At 35.9% G+C, this 24,128-nt stretch overlaps 2 protein-coding genes across 3 annotated transcripts in view; one reads left to right on the top strand and one right to left on the bottom strand.

The window, feature by feature from the left end:
- LOC142350883 (polyribonucleotide 5'-hydroxyl-kinase Clp1-like) overlaps nt 1-24,128 on the bottom strand; it is a 438,433-nt gene that overhangs the window by 205,926 nt on the left and 208,379 nt on the right. The window lies entirely within an intron of this gene.
- The window catches only part of LOC142350402 (uncharacterized), an 83,106-nt gene that overhangs the window by 43,733 nt on the left and 15,245 nt on the right, over nt 1-24,128 (top strand). The window contains exon 8 of the mRNA XM_075402249.1: nt 17,970-18,109. Coding sequence (XP_075258364.1) covers nt 17,970-18,109 — 140 coding nt within the window. The remainder of the gene's footprint in view (nt 1-17,969; nt 18,110-24,128) is intronic.

Here is a 24,128-nt window from a genome sequence, read left to right as displayed (position 1 = left end):
ATTATGTTTTAGCAAAAATTTACAACGGAACTTGGGCTAACGATCAATAAATTTTAAACCTTAGTAACTCCTGCGAAAAAAAAATTAAAAAAATCTCTTTAATTTGAAATTGTAGCTAAGCTTTCTCATGATACCACTCACAACCCTGTACGATTTATAAATCAATCGGCGAAAATTGATTGAACAAAGTGAAAGCCCAGCTGAGCATTTGGTGCTCTCCCGCTTAAGTGGGTCGGTACAAATGTCGCTTAAGGTTCTTCAAAAACTGTTTTTTTTTCGATTCAAATCTAATCTATTTCTTGGTTTCACTTATAATTTGTTAATGATAAATAGTCTTTGTATTGATTTATTTGAAATAAGGAAATGTTCATGAGCCAAATTGACGTTGCCTTAAACTGCATTGTGTACGAGTTTATTCAGCAAAGCACTTTTTCAATCTGTCTACCCGGGTCGAATATCCTACCTAAAATCCTCCCGTTTTGTTGTAGGAGTGGGAGTAATTTATCTATGGGAGTAAATTGATATAATAGTGTGGGGGTATTTTGTTCGGAGGGGGTAAAATGATGTATGAGTTGGGCTGCAATGGGAAGAATTTTAAGGAACTAACCCCCCTGACTATAATTGCAACGTAAGAGTGGTCTGCAACGGGCTGCAATGGGAGGTCTTTTGAAGAAATACCCCTGAATTAAATTGCCATGTAAGAGTGAGCTGCAACGGGCTGCAATGGGAGGACTTTTGAGGAATTACTCCACCTGATTAAAATTGCCATGTGAGAGTGGGCTGCAATGGGCTGCAATGAGAGGACTTTCGAGGAAATACCCTCCCTGACTAAAATTGCCAGGTAGGAGTGGGCTGCAACGGGCTGAAATTGGAAGACTCTTGAGGAATTACCTCCCCTAACTGAAATTGCCATGTAAGAGTGGGCTGCAATGGGCAGGAATGAGAGGACATTTGAGGAAATACCTCCCCTGGCTAAAATGGCCTTGTAAGAGTGGGCTGCAATGGAAGAACTAACTTTTGAGGAATTACCTCCGCTGACCGGAATTGCAACGTAAGAGTGCGCTGCAATCGGCAGCAATGGGAGGACTTTTGAGGAATTACCTCCCCTGGCTAAAAGGGCCATATAGGAGTGGGCTGCAACGGGCTGCAATGGGAGGAGAAAGGTAAAATGGTGTAAGAGTGAGGGGGTAATTTGTTCAGAGCGGGTAAAATGATGAAAGCGCTTGGCTGCCGAGGGGGAAAAATAAGTAAGAGTGAGGGGGCAAATTGTTCTGAGGGGGTAAAATGACGTAAGAGTGAGGGGGTAATTTGTTGAGAGGGGGAAATTCTAACAAGTATTGATCATTTATATAGACCGCCAAGAGTTGGACAAGCATTGATGGTGTGGAGGTTAAGGCGACGCAGTTGAGGGTACAGAGATTGTGGCTTCGAGACTGGCAGTCTTCAAGTATGGGGGCTAAACAATGCAAGATTGAGGGGGTAAAATGATGTAAGAATTCAGCTGTCAAGGGGGGTAAAATGGCGAAAGAGTGAGGGGTTATTTCATTCAGAGGGGTTAAAATGATGTAAGAGTGGGGCTGCAATGAGAGGATTTTTCAGGAAAATGCAGTTCAAAAGTCATACGTTTTTTTGGCTGCATTAGGTTTCAAACAGGGGTAAAATGGTGTAAGAGTGAGGGGGTAAAATACAAATTAAATCTCCCACTCTTATATCTTTTTGGTCTGTCGAGGGGATAAAAAGAATTAAAATTCGGGGGTAATATAAAAATTATCCCCAAAATCTTACCTCGTTTTACCCCCCTTGACAAAAACCTTGAGCTTTACTCAAAAACACATTTTTTGGTCAACGGAAACAGAAATGCCGGTAATGAGCATGAAAAATTGCAAAAAGATCTAAAATGAACACAGTCAAAATACGATCAGATTAGTTTCATAAGGCTTGAACTCCTTGTTCAATGCGTGATGGTTTAATACAAAATAAATTAGGAATTTTGTAATTTAGTAACTGTTGGGGATTAAGGGAAAAAGACCGCAAAGTGTTATTTTTACAAAACTTTCTTATGACCGGAGGTACAATAGGCCCATATCTGTGTAAGCATAAATTAAGTTAGCAGTTTTATGTTTGCATTACCAGTTGAACTATAAAAAGTGATTGAAATAGGTAAAATTGATGCCAATGTTTATGGAAAAAACGCTAAATTTTGAAACTATGGCCTAAATTTGAGCCAAATTAGTTGGCTCAAACTAATCACCAACTGGCTTTTATCATTAAACGTAGAGCCAATAAGAATATAGTTAACAATTGTATTATGTTTTACCAAAATTTTACTACGGAACTTGGGCTAACGTTCAATATATTTTAAACCTGAGTAACTCCTCCGAAAAAAAAAATTTAAAAAAATCTCTTCAATTTGAAATTGTAGCTAAGCTTTCTCATGATACCACTCTCAACCCTGTTTGATTTATAAATCAATCGGGGAAAATTGATTGGACAAAGTGAAAGCCCAGCTGAGCATTTGGTGCTCTCCCGCTTAAGTGGGTCGGTACAAATGTCGCTTAAGGTTCTTCAAAAACTGTTTTTTTTTTCGATTCAAATCTAATCTATTTATTGGGTTCACTTATAATTTGTTAAATATAATTAGTCTTTGTTTTACTTTATTTGCAATATGGAAATGTTCTAGAGCCAAATTGATGTCGCTTTAACCTGCATTGTATACGAGTTTATTCAGCAAAGCATTTTTCAATGTGTCTACCCGGGTCGAATATCCTACCTAAAATCCTCCCGTTTTGTTGTAGGAGTGGGGGTAATTTGTCTATCGGAATAAATTGAGGTAATAGTGTGGGGGTATTTCGTTCGGAGGGGGTAAAATGATGTAAGAGTTGGGCTGCAATGGGAAGACTTTTAAGGAACTAACCCCCCTGACTATAATTGCAACGTAAGTGTGGTCTGCAACGGGCTGCAATGGGAGGACTTTTGAAGAATTGCCCCTGAATTAATGTGCCATGTAAGAGCGAGCTGCAACGGGCAGCAATGGGAGGACTTTTGAGGAATCACTCCACCTGATTAAAATTGCCATGTGAGAGTGGGCTGCAATGGGCTGCAAAGCGAGGACTTTTCAGGAATTACCACCCTGACTAAAATTGCCATGTAAGAGTGGGCTGCAAAGGGCTGCAATGAGAGGACTTTTGAGGAATTACCTCCCCTGGATAAAATGGCCCTGTAAGAGTAGGCTTTAATGGAAGAACTAACTTTTGAGGAGTTGAGGAGTTACCTCCGCTGACTAGAATTGCCATGTAAGAGTGGGCTGCAAAGGGCTGCAATGAGAGGACTTTTGAGGAATTACCTCCCCTGGATAAAAAGGCCCTGTAAGAGTAGGCTTTAATGGAAGAACTAACTTTTGAGGAGTTACCTCCACTGACTAGAATTGCCATGTAAGTGTGGGCTGCAATGGGCAGCAGTGGGAGGACTTTTGAGGAATTAACTCCCCTGGCTAAAATGGCCATGTAAGAGTGGGTTGTAATGGGCTGCAATGGAAGGAGAAAGGTAAAATGGTGTATGAGTGAGGGTTTAATTTGTTCAGAGGGGGTAACATGATATAAGAGCTTGGCTTCCGAGGGTGAAAAATGAGTAAGAGTGAGGGGGTAACTTGTTCTGTGGGGGGTAAAATGATGTAAGAGTGAGGGGGTAATTTATTGAGAGGGGGAAATTCTAACAACTATTGTTCATATATATAGACCGTCAAGAGTTGGACAAGCATTGATGGTGTGGAGGTTAAGGCGACGCAGTTGAGGGTACAGAGATTGCGGGTTCAAGACTGGCAGTCTTCAAGTATGGGGGCTAAACAATGCAAGATTGAGGGGGTAAAATGATTTAAGAGTTCAGCTGTCAAGGGGTGGGGGGGTGGGGGTAAAATGGCGAAAGAGTGAGGGGTAAATCGTTCAGAGGGGTTAAGATGATGTAAGAGTGGGGCTGCAATGAGAGGATTTTTCAGGAAAATGCAGTTCAAAAGTCATACGTTTTTTTGGCTGCATTAGGTTTCCAACAGGGGTAAAATGGTGTAAGAGGGATGGGGTAAAATACAAGTTAAATCTCTCACTCTTATATCTTTTTGCTCTGTCGAGGGGCTAAAATGATGTAAAATTCGGGGGTAATGGAAAAATTACCCCCAAACTCTAACCTCGTTTTACCCCCCTTGACAGACCCAAAAAGTAAGAGTGGGGCGTTCTTTTGTCTTTTACCCACTCACTCTTACATCATTTTACCCCCATTGGAAGCCTTATGCCACCCAAAAAAAACATAAGAGTTTTGAGCTGCATTTTCCTAAAAAATCCTTGCATTGCAGTCCCACTCTTACATCATTTTAGGCGGAAAAATTCGACCCGTGTATTATTGGCCTTCTCGTTTTTTTATTTCGTTGTCACTATTTTTTTACGACCATATGACGTTACAACTTCGAATCAGCGTTTGTTTATTCGTTTGTGCAATCTATATATTAATTCTAACTCGAATGCTATACCACCATGTTTAAGCGCCTATCTTCTCATGTTTTAGCGTCCCTTAAACATGCAGCCTAGCGTAATGCATGCATCCTATACCACCATGTTTAAGCGCCAATCTTCACATGTTTTAACGGCCCTTAAACATGCAGCGTGTTTTGTGGCTTGGTTTTGTGTGTGCGTGCGTGTGTCCGTGAGCATGCATGCGTATGTGTGTGCGTGTGTGTGTGTGTGTGTGTGCATGCGTGTGCGTGTGTGTGTGTGTGTGTGTGTGTGCGTGCGTGCGTGCGTGTGTGTGTGTGTGTAAGAGTGTGTACGTAGGCATTCAAATGACCATTTTGCTCTTTTCGGTTTTGGGACGTTCAATTCGTTTTCGAACGTTTGCATGCTTTTCAAACGTTCGATTTGTTTTCGAACGTTCTTTTACCTTGAACGCTTATGTCTATGTGACTGTGTTTGTGTGTGTGTTTGTGTGTTTGTGACCTTCAACTGATAAAATTTAACAGACGCTAACCATGGCTTGGAGTACAACCACTGAATTTTATCCTTGTGCGTTAGCGTGTGCATCTGTTTGCACGCGCGCGTGTGGGTGTGTATGTATGTGTGTTTGCATGCGCGCGTGTGAGACCTTGAGCTGTTGACATTTAACTGAAGTTAACCGTTACATTGAGTTGCGTTAATGCAATACTGATTGTTCTTTTTACACATTATCATACCTTTTTGAATATCCCAGATAGCCAACGATTTGTAAGCATCCATTGGTGATTAAAATTAATTAGGGCGGGCAGGTCTGAACTGGTCTAAAGGTTTGTGAGGTTTGGCTCAGATTTTTAGTGGTTGCTGTTGAGCGGTTACAGACGGCATTAAATTATTCTGTCTATAAAACGAAAAGCCAAGAGTCTGACAGAAAGAAACTCAAAAAGTTGAGCAGGGCCTTAAGAAAGTGCCCCGAAATAGATAGATTGAGAGCAACTATCAAAAAGACTTTTTTTGATCACTGTCCTCACTTTCTTTTCTCACTTTCTGTTCTCATTTTCTCTTCTCACCTTCTTTTCTCACTTTCTTTTCTCACTTTCTCTGCTCACTTTTTTTCCTCACTTTCTTCTCTCACTATCTTTTCTAACTTTCTTTTCACTTTTTTTCTCACTTTCTTTTCTCACTTTTTTTCTCACATTCTTTTCTCTTTTTTTCTCACTTTCTTTTCTCATTTTTTTCTCACTTTCTTTTCTCACTTTCTCCTCTCACTTTCTTTTCTCACTTTCTTTGCTCACTTTTGTTTCTCACTTTTTTCTCACTTTCTTTTCTCACTTTGTTTTTTCACTTTATTTTCTCACTTTCTTTTCTCACTTTCTTTTCTCACTCACTTTTATCACTTTCTTTTCTCACTTTCTTTTCTCACTTTTTTTTCTCATTATCTTTTCTCACTTTCTTTGCTCACTTTCTTTGCTCACTTTCTTTCCTCACTTTCTTCTCTCACTTTCTTTTCTCACTTTCTTTTCTCACTTTCTTTTCTCACTTTTTTTCTCACTTTCTTTTCTCACTTTCTTTTCTCACTTTCTTTTCTCACTTTCTTTTCTCACTTTTTTTTCTCACTTTCTTTTCTCACTTTCTTTTCTCACTTTCTTTTCTCACTTTCTTTTCTCACTTTCTTTTCACACTTTCTTTTCTCACTTTCTTTTCTCACGTTCTTTTCTCACTTTCTTTTCTCACTTTCTTTTCTCACTTTCTTTTCTCACTTTCTTTTCTCACTTTCTTGTCTCACTTTCGTGTCTCTTTTTCTTTTCTCACTTTTTTCTCACTTTCTTTTCTTACTTTCTTTTCTCACCTTTTTTCTCACTTTCTTTTCTCACTTTCTTTTCACACTTTGTTTCTCACTTTCTTTTCTCACTTTTTTTTCTCACTTTTTTTTCTCACTTTCTTTTCTCACTTTCTTTTCTCACTTTCTTTTCTCACTTTTTTTCTCACTTTCTTTTCACACTTTGTTTCTCACTTTCTTTTCTCACTTTTTTTTCTCATTTTTTTCTCACTTTTTTTCTCACTTTCTTTTCTCACTTTTTTTCTCAATTTCTTTTCTCACTTTCTCTTCTCACTTTCTCTGCTCACTTTCTTTTCTCACTTTCTTTTCTCACTTTCTTTTCACACTTTGTTTCTCACTTTCTTTTCTCACTTTTCTCACTTTTTTTTCTCATTTTTTTTTCTCACTTTCTTTGCTCACTTTCTTTCCTCACTTTCTTCTCTCACTTTCTTTTCTCACTTTCTTTTCTCACTTTCTTTTCTCACTTTTTTTCTCACTTTCTTTTCTCACTTTCTTTTCTCACTTTCTTTTCTCACTTTCTTTTCTCACTTTCTTTTCTCACTTTCTTTTCGCACTTTCTTTTCTCACTTTCTTTTCTCACTTTCTTTTCTCACTTTCTTTTCTCACTTTCGTTTCTCACTTTCTTTTCTCACGTTCTTTTCTCACTTTCTTTTCTCACTTTCTTTTCTCACTTTCTTGTCTCACTTTCTTTTCCCACTTTCTTGTCTCTTTTTCTTTTCTCACTTTTTTTCTCACTTTTTTCTCACTTTCTTTTCTTACTTTATTTTCTCACTTTCTTTTCTCACTTTCTTTTCTCACTTTCTTTTCTCACTTTATTTTCTCACTTTCTTTTCTCACTTTCTTTTCTCACTTTCTTTTCTCACTTTCTTTTCTCACTTTCTTTTCTCACTTTCTTTTCTCACTTTCTTTTCTCACTTTCCTTTCTCACTTTCTTTTCTCACGTTCTTTTCTCACTTTCTTTTCTCACTTTCTTTTCTCACTTTCTTTTCTCACTTTCTTGTCTCACTTTCTTTTCCCACTTTCTTGTCTCTTTTTTTTCTCACTTTTTTTCTCACTTTTTTTCTCACTTTCTTTTCTTACTTTCTTTTCTCACTTTTTTTCTCACTTTCTTTTCTCACTTTTTTTCTCTTTTCTCACTTTCTTTTCTCACTTTCTTTTCTCACTTTCTTTTCACACTTTGTTTCTCATTTTCTTTTCTCACTTGTTTTTCTCACTTTTTTTTTCTCACTTTCTTTTCTCACTTTCTTTTCTCACTTTTTTCTCACTTTCTTTTCTCACTTTCTCTTCTCACTTTCTCTGCTCACTTTCTTTTCTCACTTTCTTTTCTCACTTTCTTTTCTCACTTTCTTTTCACACTTTGTTTCTCACTTCCTTTTCTCACTTTTTTTTCTCACTTTTTTTCTCACTTTTTTTTCTCACTTTCTTTTCTCACTTTTTTTACTCACTTTCTTTTCTCACTTTCTCTTCTCACTTTCTCTGCTCACTTTCTTTTCTCACTTTCTTTTCTCACTTTCTTTTCACACTTTCTTTTCTCAATTTTTCTCACTTTTCTCACTTTTTTTTCTCATTTTCTTTTCTTACTTTCTTTGCTCACTTTCTTTCCTCACTTTCTTCTCTCACTTTCTTTTCTCACTTTCTTTTCTCACTTTCTTTTCTCACTTTTTCTCTCACTTTCTCTTCTCACTTTCTTTTCTCACTTTCTTTTCTCACTTTCTTTTCTCACTTTATTTTCTCACTTTCTTTTCTCACTTTCTTTTCTCACTTTCTTTTCTCACTTTCTTTTCTCACTTTCTTTTCTCACTTTCTTTTCTCACGTCCTTTTCTCACGTTCTTTTCTCACTTTCTTTTCTCACTTTCTTTTCTCACTTTTTTTTCACTTTCTTTTCTCACTTTCTTGTCTCACTTTCTTTTCTCACTTTCTTGTCTCTTTTTCTTTTCTCACTTTTTTTCTCACTTTTTTCTCACTTTCTTTTCTTACTTTCTTTTCTCACTTTTTTTCTCACTTTCTTTTCTCACTTTTTTCTCTTTTCTCACTTTCTTTTCTCACTTTCTTTTCACACTTTGTTTCTCACTTTCTTATCTCACTTTTCTCACTTTTTTCCTCACTTTCTTTTCTCACTTTCTTTTCTCACTTTCTTTTCTCACTTTTTTCTCACTTTCTTTTCTCACTTTCTCTTCTCACTTTCTCTGCTCACTTTCTTTTTCACTTTCTTTTCTCACTTTCTTTTCACACTTTGTTTCTCACTTTCTTTTCTCACTTTTTTTTCTCACTTTCGTTTCTCACTTTCTTTTCTCACTTTTTTTCTCACTTTCTTTTCTCACTTTCTCTTCTCACTTTCTCTGCTCACTTTCTTTTCTCACTTTCTTTTCTCACTTTTTTTTCACACTTTGTTTCTCATTTTCTTTTCTCACTTTTTTTCTCACTTTTTTTTCTAACTTTCTTTTCTCACTTTCTTTTCTCACTTTTTTCTCACTTTCTTTACTCATTTTTTTCTCACTTTTTCTCACTTTCTTTTCTCACTTTCTTTTCTCTTTTTTTCTCACTTTCTTTTCTCAATTTTTTTTCTCACTTTCTTTTCTCACTTTCTTTTCTCACTTTTTTCCTCACTTTTTTTCTCACTTTTTTTTCTCACTTTCTTTTCTCACTTTTTTTCTCACTTTCTTTTCTCACTTTCTCTTCTCACTTTCTCTGCTCACTTTCTTTTCTCACTTTCTTTTCTCACTTTCTTTTCACACTTTCTTTTCTCACTTTTTTTCTCACTTTTCTCACTTTTTTTCTCATTTTCTTTTCTTACTTACTTTGCTCACTTTCTTTCCTCACTTTCTTCTCTCACTTTCTTTTCTCACTTTCTTTTCTCACTTTCTTTTCTCACTTTTTCTCTCACTTTCTCTTCTCACTTTCTTTTCTCACTTTCTTTTCTCACTTTCTTTTCTCACTTTATTTTCTCACTTTCTTTTCTCACTTTCTTTTCTCACTTTCTTTTCTCACTTTCTTTTCTCACTTTCTTTTCTCACTTTCTTTTCTCACTTTCTTTTCTCACTTTCTTTTCTCACGTTCTTTTCTCACGTTCTTTTCTCACTTTCTTTTCTCACTTTCTTTTCTCACTTTTTTCACTTTCTTTTCTCACTTTCTTGTCTCACTTTCTTTTCTCACTTTCTTGTCTCTTTTTCTTTTCTCACTTTTTTTCTCACTTTTTTCTCACTTTCTTTTCTTACTTTCTTTTCTCACTTTTTTTCTCACTTTCTTTTCTCACTTTTTTCTCTTTTCTCACTTTCTTTTCTCACTTTCTTTTCACACTTTGTTTCTCACTTTCTTTTCTCACTTTTTTTCTCACTTTTTTTTCTCACTTTCTTTTCTCACTTTCTTTTCTCACTTTTTTCTCACTTTCTTTTCTCACTTTCTCTTCTCACTTTCTCTGCTCACTTTCTTTTCTCACTTTCTTTTCTCACTTTCTTTTCACACTTTGTTTCTCACTTTCTTTTCTCACTTTTTTTTCTCACTTTCTCTGCTCACTTTCTTTTCTCACTTTCTTTTCTTACTTTTTTTTCACACTTTGTTTCTCACTTTCTTTTCTCACTTTTTTTCTCACTTTTTTTTTCTAACTTTCTTTTCTCACTTTCTTTTCTCACTTTTTTCTCATTTTCTTTACTCACTTTTTTCTCACTTTCTTTTCTCTTTTTTTCTCACTTTCTTTTCTCAATTTTTTTTCTCACTTTCTTTTCTCACTTTCTTTACTCACTTTTTTTCTCACTTTTTTTCACTTTTCTCACTTTCTTCTCTCACTTTTTTTCCACTTTTTTTTCTCACTTTCTTTTCTCACTTTCTTTTCTCACTTTCTTTTCTCACTTTCTTTTCTGACTTTCTTTTCTCACTTTCTTTTCTCACTCACTTTTATAACTTTCTTTTCGCACTTTCTTTTCTCACTTTCTCTTTTCTTCTTTTCTTTTCTCTTTTTCTTTTCTCTTTTTCTTTTCTCACTTTCTTTTCTCACTTTCTTGTCTCATTTTTTCCTCCCTTTTTTCTCACTTTCTTTTCTCACTTTCTTTTCTCACTTTCGTTTCTCAATTTCTTTTCTCACTTTCTTTTCTCACTTTCTTTTCTCATTTTCTTTTTTCACTTTTCTCATTTTCTTTTCTAACTTTCTTTTGTCACTTTCTTTTCGCTTTTTTTTATCACTTTCTTTTCTCGTTTTTTTTCGTTTTTTTTCTCACTTCCTTTTCTCACTTTCTTTTCTCAATTTCTTTTCTCACTTTCTTTTCTCGCTTTCTTTTCTCACTTTCTTTTCTCACTTTCTTTTCTCACTTTCTTTTCTCACTTTCTTTTCTCACTTTCGTTTCTCGTTAATACTAATTTTCACAATTTTTCTGAAAATGCGTTTTTTCAGCCATAAGTGTCAAGGAACTTCCTCTAGGGTTTGGTCATAGGTCTTTGCGTAGCTTCTAGTGTTTATCAAATGGTTTTCAACATTTTAACAGCTCGAATTTGAGCATATTTTCAAAATAAAACTAAATTTTTGTGAAAATTTTTGTCCTAAAGGTTTGTCTAGCATCAAGTGCCAAGGAACCTCCTCTAGAATTTTATAATAGGTTACTGCATAGTTCCTAGGGTTAATTGAATGTTCTTCAAGTTTTTAATATTGTGAATTTTTGCAATTTATTCTAAAACAAATTTTGTATTTTTTCTGATAATTTAGTTTTCCTTTCACCAGTGACCGGAGAAACTCCTATAGGGTTTGCCGGTGTGTTACTGCATAGTTTCTAGCGGCAATGAAATAGTTTTTAAGTTTTTTTTATCACGAATTTCTGTTTTTGTTTTTATTAAAACTTCATGTTTCTTGAAAGTGTTTGAATTTTTTTTTAGTTCTTATGGCACCAGGGGCCAAGTAACGTCAGGTTTTAATTATAAGTTACTAAGTAGTTGCTAGAGGTTATGGTGATCAGTATTTTAAGAGCACGGGTTCTAGCAATTTTTTTATTTAATTTTAAAAATTTTGTTTTTCGCAAAAAATTATCATGTACCAAGTTTATCAGTCGTTTGGAGCTAATGAAACTATTTAAGGCGTGAAATCTGCATAGTAAGTAGTCTCCGGAGACCCTGAAGCTGTTCAGAAGATTTTAATATCACGAATGTTTGCATGATTTTGTTCCAAATTGCTATTGTTTTTAAATTTTCAAATTTTTGCTATTTGATTTTAAGCTTCAAGAATTGTAGCAATGATTGCTTTCTGTTCAGTTTGTTTGATTATTTTAGTTTTTCAACGTTGAAGATTTTGCTTTTTGACTGAGATTGTTCAATTGATCTGCTGGTCAGGTCTTGCAGATGGATTAACGACAGAACTCATGGTTTTGAACATTTTTTTCACTTCGGAATGTTTGAAACTTTTCTTTTGAATTTTGCATTTTCAATTTTTTCTTTGATTTAATTACTAACAACGCTAGGGTCGAATCTCATCATAGAAAATCTTCTAGCTCTCTCTCTCTCTGTGTGTATGTGTGTGTGTGTTTGTGTGTGTGTGTGTGTGTGTCTGTCTGTCTGTCTGTCTGTCTGTCTGTCTGTCTGTCTGTCTGTCTGTCTGTCTGTCTGTCTGTCTGTCTGTTGAGGTTGTTTCTTTCCTTCTCTTTCTCGGTCAGGTTTTCTCTCTCGCACACTCTCTCTCTCTATTTACTTAACTCTTTTGTTGATGCCGCACTTCAGCTCCTTTCATATGGCGTAATGTCATCATCTATTACCCTCACCTCACGCCCCCTCAATTAAGCTAAAGCTAGCCTCACTAAACCATGGCTAGCTACTGACGAAGCCAACCGCTCTCCGGTCGTTCGAGAGCAATTCGCCCGACGTTAGTCGGTTATGTTAATTAATTTTTAGTTTTCAAGATTTTCTGCTGCCTTGAATGAAGTTCCTTGTGATCAGTGTAATCGTTAACGTACTTTTAACCTCATGCAATCCCTTCCTCACTTTTTGACGTAGGGTATTCGTTTTCTTTGGAACTGTAATTTTACGAGATCAATTTTGCGGTTTTTATCCAATTTTTCTCTTTTTTGGTTTTAGTTTTTACCAGAAAAGGTGTTTTTGTGATGTTTCCTAAGTTCTGAATCAAACTTTTGACTATTCATTTTCTTTACCTTTTTTTCATGTTCAAGGTTCACAAGAGTTCCACCTACACATTCAAGGTAAACTTTATTCATAATCGCATCTTTTTGATGTCCCTACTACTTTTGCAGCAAAGTTTTCGATTATTTTAATTTTTGACTTTATTTTAAAAGCTTTGAATTTCACTGAATGCTGTCTCTATAATTTTGGTGAATCGTGGAGGCAGTATAATGATGTATAAGTATCGTTCGAGTTTCTAAGTTTTCGAACTTTTAATTTTGCGCCTTTAAAATTGTGAACTTCCCTTTTTCTTTTAAATTTTTATTTTGCGACCTTAATATCCTCAATTCAACTGTTCGCAATACGTAAGATTTTTTGGTGTTCTTAATCTTTGATGATTTCCGCCTTTTCATGATTTCAATTTCTTTTATATAAAGTGTCCCTATGAGAATCGGCTGTAAAATTGAATGCAAAATGATGTAGTTTTTCTGAAACGGCTTTTATTTTTGTTGTGAGACGATCTTCTTCTTTTGAATTTCAATCGTTCTCCTTTCTTTTTTTCTTTGGCTTTACAAGAGATTTAGGCGTATTTCATCGAATATTTCTCGAAATAGAGATAACCATCATTACGGTTTTTAATGATTGTGTTGTCAACTTTCTGAAAGTTTTGATCTCTACGACACATTCATTTTAAGTTATGCAACTTTTGGTGTTAACTTTTTTAAATGTTATTTGCAATATTTTTTCAGGTTGTGCCTTTTAGGGGCAGAGTTCAAGTTGTGGGGAAATAATTTATTAGACCGATTGTTTCAAGAGAATTTACCGACTGTTGTGCACAATTTTTTTCTGTTTCAATATTTCGCTTCCGGAATTCTACGAGTATCGGAATTCTTTGGCTGTTTTTTATTACGACCATGTGACGTCACGATTATTTTACATCTGCTTTTCGTTCATTCTTTCATGCAATTGCAACGCTTGACGTCATTTATCGTTCTTAGTGGAGCAGCGGGTTTTTTGCTCATTCGCATGAATTATATTATGTCAACACGTGACTTACTTTCTCAAAAAAGACCTGCCTCACTTTCAAAATGACCTTACCTTATTTTAATTTAGGGAGATGAGGTCAACTGAGTGCATATCATTCTATCTGAAGGTTATTCTGGTAGCTTATTTCTTGAATATTTTTTAGTTAAAATATAACTTCTCAGAAAAAAATTCTTTTTTACCGTTCTTTTTTACTCAGTAATTTCTTTCAATCTGCCAGCTATGTTAATCAATTTTTCTGTAGACCAGTTCTGCGTCTGATGCTTTTAGCCTTTTCTCAAAAATGGGATAAAGTGTTAAAGCCCGGAGGACACTACTAGTCCTTACTAGGCCTTACTAGTCTTTAATTATGCAATTAACGGAAACTGTTCCGAGGATACATAATTTCGTGTGACGGTCACTTTCTGATCTTTAGAATTTGACACCCCCTCAGTCACCGCCACCCGAAATGCACATTTATACACTTCGCTTTGCTTTAGTGTCATTATTGGCAGATAGTACCAATCTTCTCTATCGTCACTGTCAGAGGCAAGTCCAAAGAAAATTGCTCGTATATTTTGAAAACTTATGGTGTCTTTTTTTTTAAAGAACACTGTTTGTTGCGTATTTTATTATAGCTTTCCAATGAAGCGCGGCTATTTTCCTGCCATCTACTTTGTATATTTGTTGATCTGGGAATTTGTTCCATAGTGTTTTGGTTCGGTTTAGAGTAAGGTTCAAGAGCTCAAGGCGCTATTTTTTGTGTACTGCCTCTTAGCGACTGAATTTGTGAGTGACTTCCCTTTCGGCTGCGAGATACGTTTTCTATTGACAAAAAAACAGCTTTTTTGGGCTGCGAGATACGTTTTCGGCTGCGAGATACGTTTTCTATTGACAAAAAATCAGCTTTTTTGGGCGATCTTTTGATGCAAACTCTTTTTGACGGTCAGTAATTAATTGCTCTCAAACGAAGTTTGTAGCAATCATATTAGTCCTGTCTGTCTTTTTTCGCTTGATGGATTTTTCGCTTGACCTATTTTTGTCCGACCCATTTGACTTTTCGTCTTGAAAAACGGGATAAACAGGTAGCGCCCAGCGGGCATTAAGTGCTTCTAGAGCCCTTCACTTCACTAGTCTCCAAGTATGCGATTCACAGAAACTGTTTTGGAGACTTATAGTTATGGTGTGAATGGTGGTTGTTAGAGGTTGAAAACCCCACCCCGCTGTAAGTTTTATGGTTTGTGTTTGTTTTGAGGAATTATTTCAGAGAGCAAATTATTTGCACCCCCCCCCCCGACGCACGTGCCATTTTTTGCATAATTACTTAACATTTACCATGTAATTGCAGGTGCTTTGTTACTGGGAGAGCATAACGTACTGGGGGGCTCAAACGGAAAAGATCCTATTTTTGTTTAGGTTGTTTAATATTGCAGTTGGTAATGTAGGTGGAGAATTTAAAACTTAGTTAAACTTGTTTCATATATAGTTACGTTGGTAATTCTTGCTCAAAAATCGGAATTTGATAGGATTTTTATTAATTATTGATTGTCTATGAATGATCAAGTGGTGAGTTAATGTTTTCAGTTCTTGAGTTAGTGTTTAATTGCTTTTAAACGAAATTTGTAACAATTACATTAGTCTTAGTGGTACTTTTATTATGATTTTTCGTATTATCAGCTTTTTATTGAACAATTTGTCGTTTGGTCCCCAAAATGGGATAAACCGGTAAAGCCACGAGGGCATTACGTGACTGATCAGCTCTCTTAGAGCCTGGCGCCTTACCAATCTCTATGTATTCGATTCACGGAAACTTTTCGAGGACAAAAATTCATGATGTGAAGCGCAATTTTTGGAATTCGAGAAGCTCTGGTTGAAGTTTTGTAATCAGTGAGGCTTCTTTATAGCTGTATGCTGAGTGTTAGCTTTTGGCGGTTGTATTGGTTTTTATTTTTTGTTGTCTGACGCCAATTTTAATTTTTTTTTGACGCTTCAGATCTCAAAGATTTTGCTCACCGGTTCATGACGCTCTTCAGCTGCTTTCGTTTCAGCCATTATTTTGGTGCCTTTATTATTAGTCGCCCCCATTTCCTCAGCGGGCTGTTTTTGCAGCGTTAATTTTGACGACTCAAAAAAAGTTATTGTGATCCGTTTTTTCAATCGACCGAGTTATTTTCAAACATGATGTGAGTCAAAGCTCCACGTTCAAAACCATAATCACTCTCTTCTCGAGGCTCTCCAATTCCGTTCATGAACAAGAGATCAAAGTCCGAAAGATGGCGAATAAAGTAGGTATGAAAAAATAATTTGCACCAAGCCATCAAAGTTTTTTGTTCATGTGCGGCTTTTTCGAAGCAGTCTTTTAGTTTCAACTCTATTTTTCGGGCTGATTGTGTTTTTAATTAAAATGACCAGTGGTTGTACGTTTGGAATCATGTTTGACCATCTCAAGTAATTAAACTTTGCGATTAATTTGCAGCTTTTGTTAATAGCCGCCGTCGGCCTCTCAACGGCTATTTTTTAGGCGCTCTCCTTTTATTGTTTAAATGTTCTCGAAAAAGAAGCAATTATTGTAAATGTATGTCTTTTTATGCAAATTTTTTGCTTGACCGTTTTGCGTTTTTGTTCTAGGTTGACTTCTCGAGTGACATTTTCACGCACTTCTTCATTTTGAGTGATTTCAATTGCTCTCACTCCGAAATCAAGTTTTGTTCAAACGAAACCGATTGTTAGAGACTCGATGTCACGGATGTGATAGCCGAGTGGTTAATACCTCCGTCGAGGTAATGGAAGCAGACTCAGGAGGTCGGAGTTCGAATCCTACCGTCGGTTGATTTTTTCGCACACATAAAGAAGAAATTGTTTAAGCTACAGTCCCTGAGTTAAGTTGCGCCGTCTGTTATTCGAGAGCATTTCCGACGTTAATTAGTTTGTTTTCGCTTTTCCTCATGATCACGTATTTTGTTTGACATTAGTCACGATTTTGCGTTTGATTTCCGACTTTATTCACTCACTGTTTCAACTGAATGGATTTTAAGTTCCTTCACACACATTGAATTTCGTAATAGTGAATATGGTCAAAGTCGAGCAAAATCAACAGAAATGGTATAAACATATAAAGCGCGGTCTTATTCCATTAGGTTATAAAAATTCATTATAGCGTTTGCTAGTCTGCTTTATTATATGCTTAATAGCGTTCTGTTAAAAGCTGAATTAAGGGTAATTTTAGAATCGAAGCGAATTTGCACAATTTACAGACCAAATAAGAACACTTTGACACTAAAAAAGTTTCTCTGAATTTCTATCTCTTAATTATAGCTGCGAAGCTGTAAGGTGAGCGAAGCTATATTGCGGTGCTCTTGGTTTTTTGTTTCGTCGTCTGACGCTCTTTTTTCGTTTTACATTTGTTCACGCAGCAAAGCTGAAAAAGTCAAATTTTCTGAATGACTTCTTACTCTCACTAACGGCATTTGCGCGCGTGACGTCATTTCTCACTCGCTTCAGCAAAAGTTTTTAGGTTAATTGCGTGATTAGATTTTGATCATACGTGACTTACCTCACTCAATAAAATGACTTTTGCACTTTAAACAAGTTTAGTTTGAATTTGTTCTAGGTCACAGGAACTCATTTGTGCAGTAAGGGTCCCTAATAAGAGGCTTCTGCGGAATGAATTTTTGACAAACTTTTTTTAATCGCTGAATGTTTTTAACCTTGTTTTTCGAGTGGCGTCGATTTTTTTTCAATTTAGATCTGTATCTGTTTCTATCTCTATTATATGGCACGCAGGTCTGTTCTTTCGCAGCTATTCCGGCAATCTGCCGGCTATGTTGTGATTTTTTTTGGTTGAAATGTCATTTTATCTATACCAGTGACCGTTATATTTTTGATCAATATTTTTGAGCAATATTTTTAGAGAAAAATAAACAGAAGAAATAAAAATTCGAATAGGTTTTATTGCTCAATCGTTTATTTTTAATAAGAGTTTTTTTCAAATGTGATGACCCTAGTGATTTAATAGTAATTTTTTGAAATTGATGATGCCTCTATGGGCACACATTTGAATAGTGGGCCAGGAAATCAATTGGATTTTTTAAATGCAGTTTTTATATTTTTTCAATTACTTCGGCTACTTCATTGATAAATTTTTTCGATATTTCCATTTTTTGCAGTCTGCGGACTATGTTCTTTTTGAAATTGTTTTGGAATTGTCTATAGACAGCAAGGGCTTTCCTTTGTCGTTGCTTAACTTTGTAGAATTCGTTATTGAGTAATCAACAAAGCTATCTGTTTCCGCGAAACGTCAGTTTTTTTGAAGCAGCTAATTTTACGTCTCTAACAACTTAATAATTGAGGTCGAATGAAATAATTCTGGTGAAGGCCAGAGCTGGAACTATTTTTAAAAGCTCTTAGACTATTGATTAAGAAATAATAGCCGCGTTTTCTGCATGATCTGTCAGCCATAAAAGTTGAAAAATTATTGAGAAATAAATTCGAATATCACCAAATGAGTTGGAAGTTTCTCATAACTAAAATAAACCTATTTTAGACCTAACGTGGGCCAATGTTGAAGATGATGCCGTTGGTAAAGTTGAGCACAGTAGAGTGGCTCTCAAGCTGCTGGGGCTGGAGCTGCCGGACAGAATAGACAGTTTCTCACTCTCCAAATACACCACCATATCTTTAAGGGTTAGCTTAAATAAGCTTCGCCTTGTTCTTGTATCGAATAATATTTTTAAATGAAAGTGTTAGTGGAAGTTAGCAAAAATCAAAAACAGTTATTTTTAAACAGAAATTTATTGAAATCAGTTATTGATCAAGTTACGAGAGGCTGCGAGATACAAGTTTATGAACGTTTTGAACCATTCCTCAAAGGTGAAATTTTTCTTGACACATTTTCAATCCCAGAACATCCTCAAAAATAGCGTGGTCCACAGACTGCAATAAATGCAGCAGCCGATGAAATGAAAAACTATTAAAACTGCACATAAAAAATTTCGAGGTGAATACTTTTTTGTTTTTGGCATGAAAATTTTCGGAACGGCATGAAATCGGAACGTTTCCTGTTCCGATTTTTGACATATTTTGCGTTGAATCTTCTGACTCCGTTAGTTTTATTTCTCGATCAGTGAGCTCAACACGCATTTAAAGAGCAGTTCCTCAACAGCAATCTGAAACAACGAAATGAAGGTCGAAAAGCAAAATTAAACTTTTTATGCTCAATTATAGATGCACCACGCTAAATTTTTCCGCTTTTTATTCCCTGCTAGGTATAATTCTAATTGTTATTGGTTACCAGGACTAATATTTTTTCCTTCATCAAGAAACGGGATTAATCGTACCAGCCAGCTTATTTATTGCATCTAATTGTACTTGTATCTAATTTTTGATATCATTTTATTTTCAAAAGTTGCCCTCAATTATCTCGATTTGCTGTAGTGTACTGATTTTTGTTTCGATTGGGGTCATGAGAATTAATCACGGCTGTTGTTTCGTCAATATACTGGTTGCATTTCCGTTTTGAATCCTGGTAGTGGTCTATTAATAAGCTCTTAGTATCGTTTGAAGTCTCTTATTGACGTCAGGCACTTACAATGAGGCCGTATTGCTTTGTATTGTAAAAAAGTAGGGCCACTATAATATCCGGCTTAAAAGGTGGGGGCGGCTATTAAGAAGGATTTAAAACCTTTTTGGGCTTCATTGGAAGGGGCTAACGTCACTAAGGGACTTCAAGCGATTCCTGATATTGGTGGGATGTCTTTTTTTAAAGATCACACTTTTTTGATGTTAAAGTTAAATTCGAGTGATTTTAATCACGCTGGAGTGGTGAAGGGGTAGGTTTGAAAAAAGTTGGTAGGTTTGAAGCGTGGGTTTTCTCAAGTTATATTTAAAGTGGAGTGAGAAATTTGAACAAGTTTCCTGTTTTTGACAGCCAATTTTTCACGTGCGACTTTGACTCCTTAATTTGACTCCTTTGGTTCCTGTTTTTCTTCAATTTTCTGAGCTATTGGTTTTGAAAGGTCAAACATATATTCTATTAATGCTTAGTTGGTTTTTGAGTTCATCAAAAGACAGTCAATTATTTATATGACTTGGGTTATATGACTTGAACTGTGTTATATGGCTGTGTTAAAATATCAGTGATTGCCCCATTCATTTTCCTTTTTTTGTTCTTTTTCTGTGTTTCATTAATGACTGGTCTCATTGGCCCAATTGATTGGCTATTAGATGCTATTTATTATCTTCAATTGATTAAAAGGAAGTTTTGACTACTTGAATTGTCCGAGACGAAATGTGTAGCAATTATAATAGTACTCAATCATGCTTTTTGTTCATTCGTTCATGCATTCTCAACTGGATTGCGTGCGTAACATCATTTTTTACTCTTAGTGGAGCGAGCTTCTGGTATATTCGTGCAATTAAGTTTTTGATTACACGTGACTTACCTCTCTCAGAAAAGACTTCCTCACACTAAAATTCAATTTTTCTTCACTTTATTTAAAAGAGATAAGGTCAAGCTAGTTTCAACTGAATTGCGTGCGTGACGTTACTTTTCACTCAAAGTGGAGATTAAATTTTTGGTCACACGTGACTTACCTCACTCTCAAAAATAGCTTCCTCACTCTGAAATTGACCTTTTCTTTACTTTAATTCTAAGAGATAAGTTCAAGTGAGTGTATATCACTCTAATTGAAGGTTATTTAAGAGCAGCTAATAGAGGCATCTACTAATTTTTTTAGGCTTGCAAATGGATTTCAAATTTAGGCAAAACTCGTCATATTTTTTTGTAAGAGAAATTTTGGTAACCTGCTCAAGCTATTTCTGAATTGAGCGTCCCTCCAAGTAAAATCTCTTATATATATTCACACGAAAACCAATTTTATTAGGGGGTACGAATTGGTGGCCATGACATGCAAGTTTAGACGATTTGAGAATTTTTCATTCTCTATCATGTAAACCATGTGGAAGTGCTCTCAGTCTTGTGTGCTTCTTTTGTTCACTTTGGAGAGTTTTCAGTGCAATTGTAAATGGCGGCCTTTTTTCGTTAAGAATCAAAACACTAAAAAATTCTGCCCCAGACTTCACTCAAATCTTTACCAAGACTCCCTCAACTCTTCGACGACGTGCCAAGCCTTGCCCACGAAATGCTCAAAACTTGCCCAAACTTAAGACTTGATCCATGACGTGCCACGTCTAAACAGTGACTTGATCAGAGCTCTAATATAATACTGATCTAAAGCATCCAGACTTGACGTTGAGTCCTGGTAGCTGGAATGTAGGAATTTTTAGGAAAATCTGCTCAAATTCATTTTTTTCTAGCTTAAAGACCACCGATGCTTCTCTACCACTTGCCAGTCCTTGTATATGAATGAAAATTGTTGAAAATTACTTATTTTAGACTCTGAATAAATGAAATTCCTCTTACACAGTTTTAACCTACTTTTTTTTACAAATTTTCAAAAATTATTTATTAACGTTCTTTTTACAAATTTTTTCCCTTTAGATATATGACTTAGAATTTCAGCCATTAATGAGTGGAGGGGGAGTAACTCCTCAGAAATCCTACCATTGCAGCCCACTTTAACAACATCTTGCTCCCTCTGATCAGTTTACCTCTTGTACAAATTAGGGAGGATATTCAACCGGGTTTTGGCACTCGAAATAACCAATTTCAGAAACCACTAAAATGGAACAGAACTATAGTAATTTTTCAGCACAAGTTTTGTTGTGAAACTCTGATTTCAGAAGTTTAAGAAAATTTTTGAAAATACTCAAATTTCAAGGGATTAAATTTTGTGCAACTTATCTCGAGCAATTTTGTAAGATGGAAATTTATTTTTCAGCACTGCAAATTGCAATTGTGAAATTGCAAATTTGCTTAACTCGAGCTTCCGTTTCAATTGTCTATTTCGTAAATTTAATTCCGTTTAAATAGTTCTAAAAATAGTTCAAAATGGCTCACATGTTTTTTCCAACTTATTATAACAACTGGCGATTTTTTGTTCAATCAATTTTGGCCAATCGATAAATTTGGCCAAATTTACATCGATAAATTTACATTCTGTTGCCAAATTTATTGATCGGCCAAAATGGATTGAACAAAAAATCGCCAGTTGTGGATATAATACGCTGGAAAAAAAACATGTAAGTAATTTTGAAGCTAGTGGAGAGTCCATTGGAGTTAAGTCATCGGAGAGCCCATCGAGCGCAAAAATTTTTTGAAGGGGGATAACAATTTTAGAATGATATGAATTGAGATGACAGTATTTAATAGATGGTTTGCAGTTAAATTTTAGAACGTGTAGGATCAGAGCTGATATTTGCAAAAATCCATTTGATCTCTTTTTCATCCCAGTCAGATCGAACACGATTTAAAGCCATTCGGATTTTATGCGCCTCAATAGTCCTGTTATCCCATCGCCAATCTGTGTTCTCAAAGAACCAATGGTCAATATTAGGAACCCGAGATAGCACATCCCAGCTAAATCCGGCTGCCCTACACAACTGTGCATACTCGCGTTTGGCGTCAAAATCTGATTTGGTTAGAGAATAGCAAAAACCTCGTCTGAGAACTTGTTCCACAAACTCTGGATTGTTCATGGCGCGAGTTTCATAAGTGTAATGAAGCGCGTAACGAGGTTGGGGAAACATCATTTCATCAGTAACTCCTTCTGTTCTTTTAAATCGATTGTCTTCTGCCGAAGATGGTTGAAGGTGCCAGTTATATTCATCCCTTCTCAGTTTCCACAAGTTATTATGAATTATGTGGAACTGGCTATAAGGCCTTTTTGTTTTTGTAAGTCCAAGTCTAAAAAAATCGTCAAAATTTTTATACTCTGGGTGCTTTCTCAAAACATTGGCACGAACTTCTTTCAAATGAGATGCTTTCACGACCACGGCGAAATGGGTCATTGTTCGCATGACTTCTACTTCTGAGTTAATCCAAAGGGATGTTTTCGCCATACTTAGCCACACTGAATCCGTCTTTTTATTGGACATGCCCCAGACATGAGGTCTACCTTTTTGGGAATTTTTCCGTTTTTGTGCCCCCCCCCCGCCCCCCAATCTATGTTTTGGCTCTCAAGTGTTTCTCATAAAATTATTTGTTATAATGCAATATGTTTACTATGTAAACAATAGCCGTTGGGGGGGGGTAGAAGTTATGCCCACCAACCTGAGAGGGGGAGCAGAATATCCCCCACCTCCTCCCAGCTTAGTGGGTGCATTTTCACCCTCCCATCATATTTTTACACAATTACACCAGCGCGTGTCATATTTCTACGCATTGAGCATTGATTTATTATTATAGCTGCGAAGCTGTAAGCTGAGCGTAGCTATATTGCGGTGCTCTTGGTTTTTTTTTTGTTTCGTCGTCTGACGCTCTTTTTTCGTTTTACATTTGTTCACACCGCAAAGCTGAAAAAGTCAAATTTTCTGAATGACTTCTTCTTCTCACTAACGGCATTTGCGCGCGTGACGTCATTTCTCACTCGCTTTTGCGAAAGATTTTAGGTTATTTGCGTGATTAGATTTTGATCATACATGACTTACCTCACTCAATAAAATGACTTTTGCACTTTAAAACTTAAGTTTAATTTGAATTTGTTTAAGGTCAAAGGAACTCCTATGTGCAGTAAAGGTCCCTAATAAGAGGCTTCTGTGGAATGAATTTTTACAAGCTGTATTAATTTATTGCTGAATGTTTTTAGCCTAGTTTTTTGAGTGGCGTCAATTTTTTTTCAATTTAGATCTGTATCTGTTTCTATCTCTATTATATGGCACGCAGGTCTATTCTTTCGCAGCTATTCCGGCAATCTGCCGGCTATGTTTTAATTGACTTTGCTCGGTAACTGGGGGCGCAGTAGTTACAAAGGGGGTGGGGGTGGCACATTAGGAGAAATCCCTTTTTGGTCAAAAATGTCTTCCGGTAAAACATGGTGGCTGATCATGCTGTCGTCATCAAGAAAACCCACATAATCAGCGGTTGTGAAGTTATCAGCCCATAACATAATTAGTTGCTGTCTATCATGCCCGACATTGAAAACTTCTCTCGGGACATAGTTGAATTTGACGTGAACAGATTGCGCGTCTTCTTTCATCGAGTTTTTGATCCGGTCGACAAAGGGGTCTCTGGTGGCGGGCGGCAACTCTTCATCAACCAAAAATAATAATCTTAAAGAATCTTTAGGCCAGAAAAATTTTAGAGTTCGCAGTAATAATTTGTTCAGTTCATGCTCGCCGCCGGGGTAAACTGGCACAAATAACACCAAATCTGGCCAGTTTGATTTACCAAGTCCAGATTGATTCACTACATGACTTTTTTTCCAGTAACATCGATCCGCAGACTCAAAAACAGCGCAGTTATTGCTTTTAATGTAAAAAAATTGCAGAACAATTAATAAAAATAATGTGACAAGTATCAACAATGAAACGGGCGGAGACAATTTTTTCCCTCCTACAGAGCCTTTCATTTTAGAACGACTAATAAAATACACTTTTTTTCTGTATTGTGGCGTTATATTATCTTTTTCCGCTGCTAAATGTTTTAATTGTCGTCTGAGTTGTTGATAAAAAACAGTACACACTAAATAAAAATAAGTGAAATTACCCGAAAAAAAACTTTAACTTGCCTGAAACAAAAAGTTAAGGTAACTTTTCCGGATCTTTACCTACCTGAAATTTACCTTAAAACTGCCTCTAAAGGTAA

The sequence above is a fragment of the Convolutriloba macropyga genome, chromosome 12 (genome assembly GCF_964194025.1).
Source record: "Convolutriloba macropyga chromosome 12, txConMacr16.3, whole genome shotgun sequence".
In the NCBI taxonomy this organism is placed as follows: Eukaryota; Metazoa; Xenacoelomorpha; order Acoela; family Convolutidae; genus Convolutriloba; species Convolutriloba macropyga.
Note: the sequence above shows the minus strand (reverse complement) of the source record. Positions and strands in the feature narration are given on the sequence as shown.